We start from the raw sequence: 17,346 nt of genomic DNA on the forward strand, positions 1-17,346 counted from the left end.
TTCCTTCACTAAGGTTTTTTTTCCCACTGGGTTTTTCTTTAGTAAGGTTTTAACGGGGCAATAATCCTAAATGGACATCCAAGGGGGAGTGTTATGACGTGGATACTATGGATAAGAATGGATGTCCATTAATGAGCAATCCATCTTTCCTATACTAAGAGGAACAAGTTTTTATATTGAAGAACATTAATGAGGTTTGAAAAAGCAAGTTTTGTATGCCTATAAAAGGATGTACGAGCAAAAGGAATATACACAGTGAAAAGCAATAAACAAATTTATCTCTCTCTCACTTCTTACAAATACCTCTCTTTTATGCTGCAATCAAATACCCTTCTCTTTATATTTCTACTACAATTCTTTCTCTTCTTTTATTTTATAAGTATTTTAAATTCTATTTTTTATTATTCTTTACATATAATATTAATAGCATTATTAACCATCTTTATTATATTGAGATAGTATCAAATGCAAATCTCCCTCTCTTTATTTTTAATACTTTTTCTTATCTTTGTATATATATACACAATACAACATATAATATTATTATATATATATAATAATTATTGAGCTAATTATATTAATAATAGAGTCTTCTATTTATACATCTTTATTATATATATATCCTTTATTTTACAACAATGATTACAACATTGAATTTTTTACATCTTGTAAGGATATACATACGTACATTGAAATCTGTCATATCTTTAATATCACCTCTTATTTTATTATTATTAGTGTATTAGTAGATACTAACGCTTTTATTAATTCACTATTTTATTTGTTATGTATAAAATTAATAAAAATCAAATTGATTGAGATGACAAGTAATTTATAACTCAAATTAAGATATCTAAGATTCAAATATTGGTAGTAGCAAAAAAATATGTTCCTTATAAATTATATATGATTAAGGATATTTTAAAACAGAAAATTGAACACAAATCTTTTTCACCTTTCCATTTTATATATAGGGTTGTCGATGGAAATTATTTTCTCAATTTTTTATAGATTATAAATTTAAAGTTACTTGTGTAACTTTAAAATATATTTAATGCGTCTTCTAAAAATTCTTTTATCCAAATTTTAACTATAAATAGGTTAAATATTGTCTTAATTTTGGTGAATTCTATCGTACTCTCTCTAAAATAAAAAGATATATATCGAAGGTGATTCACCAGATGAGTTTTATGAAGTGGAAGAGATCTTTACGAATGCAATTGATGAACTTGAAGGTAGAGGAGAAGTTATGGTCTGTGATGATAGAAGTCATAAAGATATTTGGAAAGATTCTTTAGATCTTCAAGTCATAAACAAAGTTAAAGACATTGTTGTTGATGATGTCAAATACAAATTTCAAGGAATGGTAGATTCGGATCCTCATGAGATTAAAAACATTGTTGTCAATGAGGTAGAGATCAAGTCGAATTCAACTGCAGACAATAGAATTTGTAAGATGAGGTGACAATTATGCACAAGAATTTAATCATTTTCATGGGACAAAAATTTTGCGGATAATGAACTACGAGGATGTTATCACCATACAGAAGAGGGTGGAGGAGACGCAGTGGGTGTAAGTTGGGAAGGAGTTGTGTCTATATAGCAGAGATTCTCCATATCTCGGTAGCACAAATGTTGTCACCTGTAACGAACTGCTGAATACATATGCACCTTGTTGATGGGTTTGTGAACAGCCACCACCACCACCAAACTTGTAGTGCTACACTAAATTTAAGTAATCACGAGAGAGAAAGAAAAGTAGAGAATATATACCTAATTATTATTATTAATATTCAACTTAATTGTAATTATAAACATTATATATATCATAGAGAGTGCATGGTAGCATTCACCCTTAATTTTTAATCCAATTTTTAACTATAAATTAGTTAATATATAATTATTTAATGTGTTAAAAGTGTATAAAAGAGAGCATAAAAAATCCCCTTTAATGTGTCTTTTTAACAACTTTGCCTCATCCATTCCCTCTTTGTTGATCCTTTATTTAACCCGCAATTCAATAAAAAATTCTTTCCTCTTTCATTTTATTACTACATCGGATATCTATAAATTTATAAACAAAATTTAAAAATCAAGAGAAGGCAAAATTTGATTTCATAAATATAATGCCGCGTATATATATGGCTAAATATCCATCCACTGGTTGAGAATGGCAACATAATAAAGATACAAGAACATTTACTAGAACAAGAAGAAGATTACAGCACTACACCGGAATCCACTACCAAATTTTGCCTATGTATAAATATAAACCAAGGCGTATACTTCGGTAAACTCCATTTCTATGCATAAATGCAGTTACCATAACCTGCAATTAATAAATAAATAAATAAATAAATAAGAAGAGAGCATGATCTTATATTATCAATTTTTCATAAAATTATGTTTCCACCCATAAAGTAAAAGTATAACTTACTAGGGTCAGTAACAACAACTAGGCCAGAGGCTCTGAAATCACAGTTCCAATGGTTCCTTCCCCTTGATTGGTAATAGAGATTCATGGCTATGGATGCACGGTTGATGAGACTTTCAGGGGTAGAACAGGGACACCCTTTCTGCAGAATCTTGCAATCAACTTGAGAGCATGCATAGTTGATGTTGGACAAAAGTGTTGCTTGATCTGATGAAGGTTTAGCCACACACCATGTTTTCTGTCAAGTTCACTTAATTAATTAGGTCAAAATATCATTTTTAGTAACAAGTCTACATTTTTTTTTTTACTTAGTTGAAGGAATTTTGTTACGGTTTACCTGCCCATTAGCCTTGATCACATTCATACCTGCACAAATCAAAGAAAAATAAGAAATGAAACTATTATTAAGTCTTGTTAGTGTATAATTTGAACTCCACAAAGAGTGATAATTTGACTTGTTGATGTTGAAATTTATAGTAACAAAGGAAGATAAAAAATAATTTAGAGGGAAAAATATAAAAGAAAATGAATTTTTTACTAAAGATAAATAGGAAAATAACCAAATAGTAATTAATTCCAAAACCTATCTAACACTACAGTATCTCTAATAGATCTAATAGTATCTAGCTGCATATGCTACTCAATGATGCTTCACTAATCCATTAATACACTATGAATTTTTAAGGCAAGAATTAAAGAAAATCCTGCATAGATCTGGAAAGTTTAGGTGAGAAATCACAACTAAACATAACACATTGAGGTGTTTAGATTTAGAGTTGAAAACAATGTGAACTTTAATTTAACCATGCAGAAAACGCATTATAAACCCACAAAGAACACAGATTCTTGTAATAATATAACAAAACCAAAAAAAAACGAAAACAGACCAATGTTGATGACTTGTTAAATTCGTTCTCAATATTCATATGAACAACAACAACAACAACCACCACCGAAATTCAGAACAGAAATCTAAGAAAAGAAAACACTAGCAGTTTTACACTGACACATACTTGATGTGATAGACAATAAGAACATGAGAGAAAGAAGAGCAGCAACTTTAGCCATGGTTATTTGTTATATAATGCTGTAAATGCTGGCTTGTAATGTACTTTTTTTCTGAAGTGAAATGCTGCTACTACTGAAGTGAGAGAATTATAGGTCAATGATGAAGAGAGAAAGAAGAAAGTGGGTATATGTATGTGTGTTAGAATTTAGAGTGTAAGAGGATAGGGGCCTTTATAAGTGAAAATAGGAATGGGATGGGTGAAAAGGGAAAAGGCAGAGGGTCATGGTCAGCATAACGGCTACATTAACAGCTAACTAAGAGTCATCAGAGACGTTGGACAACTTAATTAATTAATTAATTAATTATTAATAAGAGTTTGTTATGGTGAGGAACCTCATCAAAGAGGAAAAGGTGGCTACAGTTAAAAAAAGAAAGGAGGTGGACAAACTGCACCTGGAATGCTGGCAGAGGACTACAGGAGTACATGTTATGAAGGGTTACTTAGAATGTATTTCTGAATTCTGAGTTCGAGTTTTATGGCTATTTTAACACCGCCATGTTTTCTAGTATATTAAAAATCAATTATTCAAACATAATATATATTAAAATATAAAATATATATTAAAAATTAATTAAATAATACACATATATAATAATTAATTTTTAATGTGTACATAATATTTTTTAGTAGATAGTTTATAAGAAGTTTTTATAAATTATGCTTAATAACGGAAAACTGCAGTTATTTTTCTTTTTTTATTTTTTTTGAATAAAACTATAAATAATTTGACAATATTTTTTATTTTTATTTGCTATTATTGTTTCGCGTTATCAAAAAAAATATAAAAGGCTTATGTCTCTGGATAAAATAATTTATTATTTTTTTTCTCAATAGTCAAAAAATTTAATTATGCTTGCAATAAAAACTTAGAAATCTATTTAATATTTTCACTGAAAATAATTTTATTTGTATATGTATTTGGTCACTACCTCTATGGTAATATAGTGTAGTAGATGTAGATCAACCCAAACTTTTATGAACAGAAAAGAAAAGGGAGTTGTGGATGCACGTGAAGTGCCATCAACTTCTGTGTATGTGTTGTGGCCAATGGCAGTGAAGGGTGTCTTTTGGATGCTTGCTTTTCTAGCTGCATAAACGGGCAATTATTAGAGAAAGAGAACCGTTATGCGTGACAATGTAAAATTGACCCCACCATTGTTTTATATTATTCATTTAACGTTTTATTATAATGTTGTTGAATGGTCCTTGTTGCTAAAAACATTATTATACTTTACTGCTATTACTGTAACCTGTAAATCATTAATCTTTGTTGAATGAGACTTGATTAGTAAGCTGAGTTAATTGGAATTTCTAAGATAGCAGTAGTTTAGGTATGGTGGATGAACTCAATAGACTATTTATAGCAAATTGGTTTGGAATTTTGGTTTGGTTCGAGAAATCAATTCATTTTAAAATGTAATCAAACTAAACCATTTGGTTTGGTTGCTACTCAATTAGATCATATGATCAGGCATACCAAAACAGTTAGATCATATGATCAAAATGTGCTTTTCATGTCAGAAACTCAAAACTAGACATTAGATATATAATACAACCTTCTAAACCACATTCATTTTATCTGTTATTTTAATATAATTGAGCATAAATAGACTATTTAGAGGAATTTTTCATATTAAATTACATAATTTGGTTGAATTTTTTCTTTGAACCACAACTTAAATATTTAGTTCTCAATAAATAAATAACCTGAATTTTAAATTGTTTTCATATCTAAAGAGTTATTTTCATTCAACTATAGTTTCATATTATTTTTTTCGCTAATTTTTTTTTTATTTCTCACGATATCTTCTAACTCAACAGGTCAAATACTATTTGTTGTAGATCTGAATTTTATTTAAGGATTTACCGCTGGCTAATGAATTGTTACAAACACAAAATGAGATTCAAATATCCAACACTTACTTAAAAAGACTAATAAATTAACTATTAGACCAATTCAAATTAATTTTTCAAAAAAAATTAGTTTATTAATTCCTTTGTAGTTGGCAGGTCGAATTGGCCTTTATTTTGTGGCCATTTTATATTGAGACCTACCATTTACTTCTTTGCAAAGAATTTGTATTATTTTGAATTTTGATAGCGAAGAAAACGTTGGATTAAAAAATTAGATTAGTTCTAATTAATGAACTATCTAATGTACCAAAAAGAAATTGAAATAATTTTGACCTTAAAGAAAAACCAGGATTAGTTTTATAGGAAGAATTCTCTTAAGTAGTGAGTAATAATTATTTTGGACGTATGATTTCTAAATTATGCTGACTATTTATAAATCTGTTTATTAGTTATGATAAAGGATTAATATTTGTTGATCTCTTATAAAAATTAATAGACAAATTTATAATAAATTTCGGATTATTTTAGGAATAATATGCTTGAATAATATATTTAATATATAAATTAATTCTTTTTTACGAAAATTTAACCAATATTATTTTAAATTTTTAAAAATAATAAGTTCAACTAGAAAACCAGCTATTTCAATCAATATCAACATTGTTTTTTAAATTTTATTTTTAATTCATATTAACATGTAAATGAATATTTAAAATCACACATCAAAATCAAAAAAGTAGTTAAAATCACGTTAAAAAATTTTCAAAAATAAAAATAGAATATCCAAAGTTGGAGATGGTTTTGTTGAAAATAATGAGGGGATGAATAATATTTGTATAAAATTAAATTCAAATTCTATTAAGTGCGGATAAAGAAGAAAGTGAATAAATAAAAATTATTTTAAGAAAAAAACTTGTTTAGAATTAGCTATAAAAAATGGATTCCCTTTATTTCCTTTTAAAAAAGTTAGCCACTTTAGGGATGCACTGATGCACATGTGGCTCATTTTTTTTGGATATGAGAAGTGTGTGTTGTGTATTATTGTAAAAAATGTAGGTACTAAACATAAATGCGAGAAAAAAAATTTTTAAAACAGGGATGAAGAAATCGGACCATTCAATTTTTTTATAAAAAAAAATTAAGTTTACTAATCGGACAATTTGATTAGTGTGGAAGAGAAAATTTAAATTTTGATGAAGTCGGATCCTCTGATTTGTGTTTAAAACATTAAAAAAATTTAAAGTACACAAATCGGACTCTCCTATTTTTGCTCTTGACACCACAGTTGCATAAAATACCTATACACTCTATATCTACGTTTTACACTATTTTCTCTCCCACATTTAAATTAAAAAGTGCACAACATGTCACTTATTTAATATTTATAGAAAGACTTATGTGTATTTTCTATTTTCGAATATGTTTTCGCAGAACAGCAAAAAGACGTAAATTCATATCCTTGTGAAATATGTATCAAATTTTAAATTCTAACTATCAAACTGAAAATTAAAAGTTAATAAATTATTTCAACAACACGACAGTTGGATTATCCATATCGAAACTCCGACGGAACAACCAAAGTAATAGATAGAAGTAGTGTCAGTTCCTGGTTGCTGTAATAATCTCAAAACATTCTTTCTACTTTCTATATTTTATTACTAACTAACTAACCTTTCCTCACACTCTTATTCCTATTAACTTAACAACAACACTAACATGCTTGGAACTATAACACCATGTCTTTCACCCTCCATCAATTTCCTTCCAAGATCTAATCATGTTCTCACAACAACCTCAAACTCAATTCTTCCATTGAATCATGGCCACTGTGTCACTCTCTTTTCAGCTTCCCCTTTGCATTTTACTTTCTACAGGAGCTTTAGAAGACCCAACACTCTGTTCTTTGCAGAAACTGCTTCATCTGCTGGTTAGATTCTGTGGTCACTGCATTTATCTTCAACTTTTTATTTATTTATTTAATTTATCAGTAACCCCTCCTTTTTAGTTCCAACTTTTTTTTGCCTTAGTTTATTCCTTTAGTTGCTTCTTGGAATGCACTTGCCACTTTCTTGGGATTTTTCTTTTTAGAGTTCACTTTCTTGGGAAATTAACAATGCATAAACGTGGAATCGTAAACTTTAATGTTAGACTAATGAGTAATACACTGTTTTAAAACAACGTCAAATCGGACAAAATGATAATATATCAGACCTCTGTTGAGAACTTGAGATATATTAATTGTCTAATACACCATTTTATTCAAGTTTGATAGTTATTTCGAAAGACTGGGATATTTTTTTTTTTTGGTCTTCAGAGGAAAATACATTTTGCATTTAATTTGTTGTTGCTTGTTGGCTAACTTGGTTATAGCGAAATTGATTTTTGAGATGCACAATAATCTTTTTCACTTGCTTCTAAGAACATGTGCAGCAAATATTCAACTTTAAGAACATGACCAATAAAGAAAAAAAGGGAAAGGGGAAACTGAGAAAAGTAGGAGATTCTGAGGCAAGTTTTTTTAATTCTTTGTTTGGGTTAGTTGCTGAGATTTGTAAAGATGACAAAACCGAAGTGTCAATAGTGTGTGGTAAAGAGTTATGTTACTTAGATTATTTTTTTATCAATAATAGATTTACCATTGTAATTATTTTTTAGTGAGAGTATATAAAGAGTATATAGTATATAAGGTGTAATAACTCAACAAATATTTTCTAAAGAGATTTTTCATTTTCTTCAACAATGAGAAGAACTCATTTTTCTCCATCTCTTAATCCCTTCTAGTTCATCAAACTATCAACATCACAGCTTGAACAATTTAGGACATGAGATTTTCTTCAAGTTACCTAAAGTTGGTTGAGTTGTCCCAATTTTGCAGCACTAAACAAAAAGGAGAGATTTGAAAGAGGGAGAAAGCTGTCAGATTTGCTTTTTTCTGAACTCTTAACATTCTAATATTAAAATATGTTTTAATTCATGTGCCATCTTGTGTGATCCAATCACAAGGGATAGAATTCTAACTTGCTTTCAATAATAAAGAACATGTCGCTGTTATGGTGATTATGCCAAACCAACAGCAGCTTTTTCAGTAAGATGAGTATGAACTTTGAATATTTATCATTTTAGGAAACTTCACTGCAGCATGTTTTAACTATTTAGACTGTTAAAATGGCCTTATGTCCTTGAAAAAGAAAGTTTTGTGGCAGAGAGGTGGCTATGAAGTATTTTAACAATTGGACTGAATATGATATAGTACCATAATTATAAATATATTTGTTACTCTCTTTCTGTGTCTTGTTAACTGAAATTGAAAATTGACATGATTGGTTGGTAATTGATAACTGCAGCTACGAATGCTGAATACGTGGAGGAACCGGCAACAAATGTGAAATTTCAGACATCTTTGATGGTTCCGGGTTGCTCGGATTCATTAATTTTGCTTGGAACTGGTTAGTTTGTCGTTGTATCACATATTCACATGACTTTAGAAAATGAGGATGATATAAATGCTCTGAACAAGTGAAGAAAGGATCAAAAAGACTATAATTGGTATTGAACAATTATAACACATTAAAGGAAGTGTTATTCTTGTAAATAAGGAAATAATTCGGTTGATATCATCATGAACATACTTTTATCTTTTTTCATTTCATAGACATTAACTTTTGTTTGTGATCATTACTGCCTTTTCGAAAAACTCATGTTATTGATGATAACTTTGTGCATAGATTCAAACTCTTTTAAGAGATTTTTGGTTAAAACTTTAATGTCACTGTGAAAAGATGTTAGCAAAGTATTTTTCTTTGTTGGCCATTTGTTAAAGTTGTATATAATCATCAAATTTGTCACTAATTGGATGGGGAAATTAAACCTAATAAAATTATGAACTTAGATTTTTGTATATATTCTTTTTATCTTTATGGTTTTATTGTATATTTGTTGAAACTTTTTGTCTTCTCTTTTTGGTCACTGAGAATTGGCAACAGTAGAACTTAGTAAGTTCCAAGAAATGCTATGAGTTTTGATTAATAATAACAACAATTTCAGGATTCAGAGAGAAAGTTTTTGCAATCATTGGAGTCAAGGTCTATGCCGCAGGCCTATATCTGAATCAATCTATCATAAGTGAGTTGAATGTTTGGAAAGGGCAATCAAAAGATACAATTCAAGGAGATTCTTCTTTGTTCAAGACCATTTTCCAAAGTAATGAATCTACAAGTTGGTTTCTTCATTTATTTTTACATTGCTAGTGTTAACACAGAAAGAGATTAAGTTGATAAATACATGTATTTTTATGGTTGCAGCATCCCTTGAGAAATCATTGCAAATCATTCTGGTCAGAGATGTTGATGGTAAAACTTTTTGGGACGCCTTAAGTGACGCAATATCACCAAGAATTGTAGAACCTACAACTGAAGATGAATCTGCTTTGTCTGCGTTCCGCGATTTCTTCCTTAATCTTTCTCTTAGGAAAGGAACTTTCATAATTTTGACTTGGCCAAACCCCTCCAAATTGCTTGTAAGTTTGTTTTCCGTTTATATCTCCAGTGGATATTCGACTACACTATTTTTGAGCTATTGCAGCATGTACCCTATAGCTTCAATATTTCGCTTGCTTGATACTATTCCAACTAAGTTTCTTGTGATTCAATTTTCAGGTTTCTGTCTCCTCACAGGGTCTTCCATCTGCAGTGGATGCTACAATGGAATCAACAAATGTAGCTTCTGCTTTGTTTGATGTATTTCTTGGTGATAATCCTGTCTCTCCCTCCTTGAAAGCTTCAGTGGCCGAAGGCTTATCGAAAGTACTAAAGTAGAGTATGGGTTCTAGAAATGGTTGTCTTTGAATATATTCAGTAGCTCCTACCTATTTTGTTCTAGTGTATATGTAAGCATGCTGTAAAGGTGTGCTGCGAGTTGGAAGTTCTTGGTTTCAAGTACTCTTTTTTTTCCCTTCCCTCTTCTGAATCTACATATTTTGATTTGTCCATGGATATAAACTTTTTTCAATTTGCATGCTTAGATGGCTATGTTAGAGCCATAGAGGTACTACTTCTCCAGAAGGACACACTTTGTTAGTATATCAGTTCAAATATATGCTTCACTTGGTTAATGCATAAAAAGAATGTTATTTGTACAACTATAAATAAACCTGAGAGAATTAGTGAAAACCATACTATACTGTTTTAGAAAAAAATTGTTGGACAACTTTTGGTTTTCCAAATAACATTGTTACATTGCATATCAACATCTCTCTGTAGTTACAAATAAAATCCTGTTGATGCTGAATTACCAATAGGAAAGGGCATCAAAACATTAGGGTGACATGTCATTAAGTGTACATGGCAATGTTGTAGTAACATGTTTGCATGATACTGCTTGTTCAAGCAAGTTGACAACCTCAGCCATGTTTGGTCTATTCAAGGGGTCTGGTTCAAGACACTTCATTGCAATGTTGAACACCTTGTTTACCTCTTGCATTGGACAGGACCCTAAGCTAGTGTCAAGAACTAATTCTTCTTTCTTCTCCTGAACAACAGCTTTCACCTGATACCCAATATTAACAAAATGATTCTTTATTAGGTAAGTTCTTATTCCAATACCGTATTAAACAAATCATGTGTTTCACAGCCAATCCAACTCTCAAACTGAACATGAATTGATTTAATGCTCCCCCTCCCCAGCTATAGTAGTTTTCATGATTTTAATCTCTATTTGATTTCTAATGTTTAAATGCAAGTAGAATGCTATGTTTTGTTCTAGTGTTCAAACTATGTTTTTCCTTATGAATGGAAATTTCACAATCTTAGAGTTTAAAGTGAATATAAACAGCTCAGTGATTTCAAATTTGTCTATTAACATAATCACAAAAGGAAAACAGCAATAATCAGTTCTTACCCATGTGACAAGCTTGGTTCCTTCTTCTACAAATGCTTCATCACTGGGTTTCTTCCCAGTTAAGAGCTCTAGTAACACCACTCCAAAGCTGTAAACATCACCTTTAACAGTTGCTCTTCCAGTATCGAAATATTCTGCATAAAAACATTTTGCAATTAGAACTAAACTGTTGTGGAAGCTAAAATTGTGCTTAGCACATTTATGTCTGTACCAGGTGCCAAGTATCCAAAGGTTCCTGCCACCATTGTCGAAACATGAGTCTTATTCGGCTCCATCAACGTGGCTAATCCGAAGTCAGAAACTCGCGCCCCCATGTTTTGATCCAGCAATATGTTGCTTGATTTGATATCTCTATGGATAATGTGAGGGATGCAATCATGGTGAAGATATGATATTCCTCTAGCAGCACCTACAGCTACTCTATATCTTGTTGGCCAATCCAAATGCTTCTTCTCCTTTGATCTCCCTGCCATTGTATTCAACTTTGTAATTAATTAGAAAAACACAATTCAGTAATCAATTGACTAGCTAAAAATTCTACAAAACCTTGGATGTAACTGAAGAACATTCCATTTCTATCATTGGATCACATATTTTGATTGTTCTGTATAAGAAAATATGTTCATTACATCATCCAAATCTTAAAATTTTCACTTGGTCAAAAGAAAAAGCTACAAAAGGCACCCTAGTGCATGAGGCTACAACACTTGCTACCCTTATGACTTATAAGATCTAATATGAAAAACCAACAAATGTTTGCTCATATATAATAATTCATGTGCTTCCTCCTATCAGCTTAAATTTTTGAAAAACTAGTTCTATGACATAATATCAGAACTTCTATGATCGAAAAGTGTAGAGTTTGATCCTTGTTATCCCCCAAAAGAGAAAACAAAAATAGCATAAGGCAAAGAAAAATAGAAAAGGCGGCTTATACAAAAATTCCAACAAATCCAAAAGAAGTTCTTGCTTGAAGGAGCGTGTTAGAAATATAACCATTCATACACTTACCATGCAAAATGGAATCCAAACTTCCATTTGGCATTAGCTCATATATAAGAAGATTGTAATGTGGTGCAATGTAATATCCATGAAGAGTTACAATATTCCGATGCTTTATGTCCGCCATCGCCTCCAACTCTCTCTCAAAACCATTGTCCCTCTCTTCTGATCCCCGGTTCAGCCTCTTCACGGCGAAGGCTACAGATTCATTTAGTCTTAGTTCATAAACCACTCCATAGCCACCAGATCCAATGATGTCTTTATTGCTCAGTTTTCGTGTCTTCTGTAAGACTGCATCGGATTTAAGAGATTGCAGCAATGAAGATCTAAAGATTACCATCTTTCCTTCTGTATTATCCAATCAATGTATGTTAGAAAGTCTTGTTTTCTCTCTAATTAACAAAGTAGGGGAAAAAACACATTTTTTTTCTAACCATTTTCATAAATTATGTGCTTTCTTTTCCATCTTTTGTAGAGAAGAACAGAGATCAAGATCTTGGATATCACGAAAGCGATGAAGCATATTGTTGTAGATAAGGTTATAACCAGGAACTTCCTCATTTTGTTGATACTATAATGATGCTGAAATTTGAAGATCCTGGAAACAAAGTTTGGTATTATGGTCTCAAAAAATTTGACAGAAAAATAAGAATTGAGAACATTTTGAAAGATTGCTACATGAAATGTGCAAAGTAGCATTTTTTTTCGCCTTTAGTTTCTTCTTAACTGAAGCAAAATCTCAAACAAGAAAAGAGGAAGAAAACTCACAGTAATTCTCTGTGGATTACTTTTTATAGTTGCTAACATTGTCCCTCACTTTCTGCATCTATAAATTCTCTTCACATCTTGATGAATTGGACAAAAGTTCTTAAAAACTTGTTCTGATCTTCACTTTTTCAAGTGGGCTCTCTCATGAACTCTGAATTTTAGTTACCCTTTGAAGAATCTGCATCTTTGTCCACAATGGCCAGTGAAGAGAAAAGAGACATGGAAAGTTCATAACCACTTTCTCACTTATGAACCAGAAGAAGAAAGATCACAGAAGCTGATCATGAGGATAAGAATAAGAAAAATGTATAGTGAACGTTTTGAAAACTAAGGTGCATTATTATTATTATTATTATGAAGAACAGTTTTGAAATGATTGAAGGTTTGAAATTAGAGGCCTAACTTTCTGGTTTTTTTGTTGCGTATATTACATTGCTTGTTTGTGTAATCAAAACCATTATGGAGGTAAAGCATGTGTCATGCCACCCCAGTTAGCAATGTCCTTTATTGAAAAGAATAGATTGGTGTGTGTTGTTGAATTGATTGAACATGGAACCTACCTGTCAAAAAGAACGTCTGTGTTACTATTCTCAGTGTGAACACACTTGGACTATTGTAGTGATGGAAAAATTTGTCTCTTTTTTACCACCAAATTGGTCTCTAAACAATTTTTAATTGGATAATTTAATTTTCAACTAATTTTAATCACCAAATTAGTCAGCAATCTTCTCTTTTGTTAAATAAATAAATTCTTACATTAAATTTTGATAAAAAAAATAGATAAATTAATTTCTGTCGTTATTTAATAAAACATAAAACAAAACTTAATGAAAACTTTAAAAAATTTTTAGATTAGTCTCTCAGTAAAGACAAACAATATGATGTGAAAATTGATTTGTCTAATAAAATAAAAGTTAAAAAATTAATTTAATAATTAAAATTTATTTGAGAACTAAAATTTTTTATTAGAAGGGATAATAAAAGTGTTTTCAGTTTTTCGAACAGAATTAGTTAATTTTCTAAAATGTGAGAAAGAAAAAAGATTATATACTAATTAAAGTTGAATAATAAATAAATATGCTTTTTAAATATTTTGATTTCTACCCATAAGGATGAAGAAAGATTTACTTTAGTCTACTAGGAAAATCAATAACAATTTTAAGTTATATTAGTTTAATTTCTAGTAATCAAATGTGAATACAAGTTCAAAAAAATTGTCACGCATTGTCAAAAAAATTGTCATGCATTTGTCAAAGTTTGAAATTAAAATTTCATTTTCTTCTCCAGTATGAATGGATTTTGTTGTCATACCGGGGCTATGTTTATATGGGAATGTTCCTGACTTCATGGTTATTAAAGTAATAAAAACTCAAGAAAAGAGAGGACATGGACAAAATAAAGTAGGGGGTGGTTGGTCAGCTAGAAAAGTAGAAAACTGGCAAAATTTTTATTTTATTTTATATGTAATGATCTTGTGAATGCCTTTTCTGTCACCATATGTTATTCACCACTTGTCCTCTTTCCAGTTTATTTGGAGGTTGGGAATTCATTTAAGCCAACGAGATACAGACTAAGTTAAAAACTTTCTAATTTTATTATTGGAAGAGAGATTGCGTTTTAATAAAACCAAATGAATTTTTACATACAAATTCACATTCTTAAAAATTAAAAAGAAAATTAATTATTATAATATATTTTTAAACTAACATATCTCTCGTGTTATACTTTTATTTAACTTTCTCAAATAACTTTTTTTCTCGCTCACAATACAAAATAAAGAACTCCCATACTCTTAATAAATAACTAAATCCCCATTTTGGTCCCTGAAATTCACGCGATTACCTATTTTGGTCTCTGAAATTCAAAATTACCTATATTGGATTTAAGTTTAGGCACCAATGTGGTCTCTCGACTCTTTCCGGTGATGACTAGGCAAACGGAGTGCTCAAATGACACCCTTTCTATCACGTTGGATGATGGGTAAACAACGTCGTTTATCCTTGACATCCAAACAAGACAGAAATATCGTCATTTTGTATATGAAAGGAGAAGAAACGATGGAGACCCAAAATAAAGTATTCGTCTTCTTCTCTACTTCTACCATTCTTCATTTCTAACTTGTTTGGACACCAAAGATAAACGATGTCGTTTACTCATCATCCAGCATAGTAGGGAGAGTACAATCTCAGCACTTCGTTTGTCTAATCATCGTTGAAAAGAATTGAGGGATCATATTGGTACCCGAACTTGAATTTGAAGGACCAACATAGGTTAACGGACTGCTGCTGGTGTTTAACGCCAGGAATGGCGTTAAACGCCGTGGAAGGAGAGTTCACATTCCTAGCCTGTGTCCCCTGCTAGCGTGAAACACTGGTTGGGAGTTTAAATTTTAAAAAAAATGAGAAAAAATTGGTGAAGGGACTAGTTTGGTGCACGACATTCAATTTTAGGGACTAAAATGAGTCACTTAATACAAAGTGGGGGACTAATTTGGTGCATATACAACGATGACATAATGGATGACACGTGGACGAATACTGTTGCGACACATAGCACAAACGGACACGTGGCCAAATAACATTGTGACACGTGGCACAACCATTCACGTCAGCATGCCACGTGTCACTGGTCACCATATCATCATACTATTATACGTGGTCAAATCTTGAAGTGACACATGTCACTTACAGTCCACGTCATCATGCCATGTCATCACGTTGTTAATGGAAAATAAGTCAATGATTAATAAGGTGCATTTTTTTCAATCTCAGAGATATAATTGGTGTAATTGAAATCTCAGAGACGATTTTAATGCATAATACCAATCTTAGAGACCATTTTGAAATTTAAATATGTGTTTGGTTGTTATCTCGAAGTCCAAGAAAGAAAAATTTATGCCTAATTCTCTTTTAGGAGTCACGGTAACATTCGGTAATTCTCTTTTAGGAGTCACGGTAACATTCGGTGTGTGCTTATCAAACCCTGAGGGTATATGCGCCTAAGTGGAAATCATCAGCATTCACTAAACTGCTGCTTTTATTTTATAGCTGCTGCTACTATCATTTTATATGTATTTTCCCCTAACAACAAAAATTAAGATACAATCTGTTTTGTCGATTTTTAGCAAATCGATAGTGGTTCAATATTTAATAGTCTGAAAGCGAAACTTACTCTTCTTTACAAGTATCAATTTTTTAGAAGTGCATCAAAGTGTCTTTGATTAGATTGGATTTAGAAATAAAGATAAATTAAACTTTATAAATTAAAGATGAAATAAAAGAAATAAAATTTTCGAAAGAGAAATGGACTAAAAATGAAAAAAGGTTTGCGTTAAAATTAAAAGAAAGCAATAAAATGCCTTCGATAGGATCAAAGGACTTTGACTTAGAAATTAACAATGCAAAAATGTGAATTGGACAATGAAGATAAAGAATACTTAGAAAATAAATTTACTTGAAATGTAAAGTTTACAGAAAGATAACTTGAAAGAATGAAAAGATGGAAAGAACCCTACAGAAAAGTTACTCGATTGCAGACTCAGGAATTTCCTGGGATGTGAGTGTGCTTGAATGTTTTCTGAGTAAAAGTTCCAACCCTTATTCCCTAATACTTCCTAATATTTATAATCCACTTTAGGTAACTGCCAATTAATTACAAGATTACAGCTTTGAATGCATTCTGTAAAATCCGGTCTAACCGTAATTAATTAAATAATAAATTAAATAGGAGTGAATATGGTTCAAAATTTTAGCAATTGGAATTTAATAATTTAAATATGATATTTGGATTCAGTAAATTTTTCTGAGTCGGAAAACATAGTTTTCTACGTAAAAACGCGCATTGAAATTTTGACCGGCAGTACCGGCTGAAATTTGTCTGGTACTGCAGTTGAGAAAATTTATTATAAGTAAATGAGTTTAAGAAATTAGGAATTTTAATTAGGGAAGGTAGAAATATTTAAAGTGCGATTTAGAGCACTAATCTTAAGGGTTTTGACCCAAAATTGGGCAAACGGACAAAAATAAATGAATCGGGTCTAAGTAGGCCTAAGACCCAACATATATAAACATTATTTATGAGCATTTCAGCTCATTTGCCCTAAAGAATGGGGTTTGGGGCGCTGAATTGAGAAGAGAGAAGAGAAGAGAGAAATCCTAACTCTCTTTGATCTTCAAATTACCATAACTTGAGCTACGGAGCTCTGATTGACGAGCCGTTTGCGGTCACGCGTCGCTCTTCTCTTCCTTTACAATTCTGTCTAAGTTTTGTAGTAAGTAATTCTCTGTCCTCTGCCTAGTTTTCGTTCTCCTTTTTAAATTCGAA

General features: G+C 30.9%; 3 protein-coding genes across 4 annotated transcripts; 1 reads left to right on the forward strand and 2 right to left on the reverse strand.

Annotated features, from left to right (window-relative positions):
• Window positions 1-2,098: 2,098 nt before the first annotated feature.
• On the reverse strand, window positions 2,099-3,629 carry LOC130941976 (major pollen allergen Ole e 10). Its single transcript, XM_057870637.1, has 4 exons — window positions 3,448-3,629; window positions 2,772-2,800; window positions 2,438-2,672; window positions 2,099-2,329 (listed from the first exon to the last, which is right to left on the reverse strand). Exons 1-4 carry the CDS (start codon window positions 3,500-3,502, stop codon window positions 2,304-2,306), a joined length of 345 nt encoding a protein of 114 aa, XP_057726620.1. The 5' UTR covers window positions 3,503-3,629; the 3' UTR covers window positions 2,099-2,303.
• Window positions 3,630-7,057: 3,428 nt separating this feature from the next.
• On the forward strand, window positions 7,058-10,427 carry LOC130942180 (fatty-acid-binding protein 3, chloroplastic). The gene is made up of 5 exons (XM_057870876.1): window positions 7,058-7,285; window positions 8,703-8,804; window positions 9,403-9,558; window positions 9,660-9,874; window positions 10,014-10,427. Exons 1-5 carry the CDS (start codon window positions 7,075-7,077, stop codon window positions 10,170-10,172), a joined length of 843 nt encoding a protein of 280 aa, XP_057726859.1. The 5' UTR covers window positions 7,058-7,074; the 3' UTR covers window positions 10,173-10,427.
• Window positions 10,428-10,544: 117 nt separating this feature from the next.
• On the reverse strand, window positions 10,545-13,561 carry LOC130941768 (receptor-like serine/threonine-protein kinase At1g78530). Of its 2 annotated transcripts, none has more exons than XM_057870356.1 (6): window positions 13,024-13,561; window positions 12,690-12,853; window positions 12,265-12,546; window positions 11,465-11,719; window positions 11,254-11,387; window positions 10,545-10,902 (listed from the first exon to the last, which is right to left on the reverse strand). In XM_057870356.1, exons 2-6 carry the CDS (start codon window positions 12,814-12,816, stop codon window positions 10,672-10,674), a joined length of 1,029 nt encoding a protein of 342 aa, XP_057726339.1. In that variant the 5' UTR covers window positions 12,817-12,853; window positions 13,024-13,561; the 3' UTR covers window positions 10,545-10,671. The 2 variants fall into 2 exon arrangements, with proteins under 2 accessions (XP_057726339.1, XP_057726338.1); XM_057870355.1 differs by having other exon boundaries at window positions 12,265-12,603; window positions 13,024-13,558.
• Window positions 13,562-17,346: the final 3,785 nt, after the last annotated feature.

The sequence above is a fragment of the Arachis stenosperma genome, chromosome 7, assembly GCF_014773155.1.
Source record: "Arachis stenosperma cultivar V10309 chromosome 7, arast.V10309.gnm1.PFL2, whole genome shotgun sequence".
In the NCBI taxonomy this organism is placed as follows: domain Eukaryota; kingdom Viridiplantae; phylum Streptophyta; class Magnoliopsida; order Fabales; family Fabaceae; genus Arachis; species Arachis stenosperma.

What these genes read in the sequence shown, in the direction of transcription:
- LOC130941976 (XM_057870637.1), bottom strand. Translation starts at nt 3,502, where the DNA reads ATGGCTAAAGTTGCTGCTCTTCTTTCTCTCATGTTCTTATTGTCTATC. An exon ending in CTTATTGTCTATCACATCAA is followed by an intron (nt 2,801 to 3,447) that starts GTATGTGTCAGT and finishes TGATTTGTGCAG; the next exon opens with GTATGAATGTGATCAAGGCT. An exon ending in TGATCAAGGCTAATGGGCAG is followed by an intron (nt 2,673 to 2,771) that starts GTAAACCGTAAC and finishes TGAACTTGACAG; the next exon opens with AAAACATGGTGTGTGGCTAA.
- LOC130942180 (XM_057870876.1), top strand. Translation starts at nt 7,075, where the DNA reads ATGCTTGGAACTATAACACCATGTCTTTCACCCTCCATCAATTTCCTT. An exon ending in ATTAATTTTGCTTGGAACTG is followed by an intron (nt 8,805 to 9,402) that starts GTTAGTTTGTCG and finishes CAACAATTTCAG; the next exon opens with GATTCAGAGAGAAAGTTTTT. An exon ending in GTTCAAGACCATTTTCCAAA is followed by an intron (nt 9,559 to 9,659) that starts GTAATGAATCTA and finishes TTATGGTTGCAG; the next exon opens with CATCCCTTGAGAAATCATTG.
- LOC130941768 (XM_057870355.1), bottom strand. Translation starts at nt 12,816, where the DNA reads ATGAGGAAGTTCCTGGTTATAACCTTATCTACAACAATATGCTTCATC. An exon ending in CTTTGGATACTTGGCACCTG is followed by an intron (nt 11,388 to 11,464) that starts GTACAGACATAA and finishes GTTTTTATGCAG; the next exon opens with AATATTTCGATACTGGAAGA. An exon ending in GAACCAAGCTTGTCACATGG is followed by an intron (nt 10,903 to 11,253) that starts GTAAGAACTGAT and finishes ATTGGGTATCAG; the next exon opens with GTGAAAGCTGTTGTTCAGGA.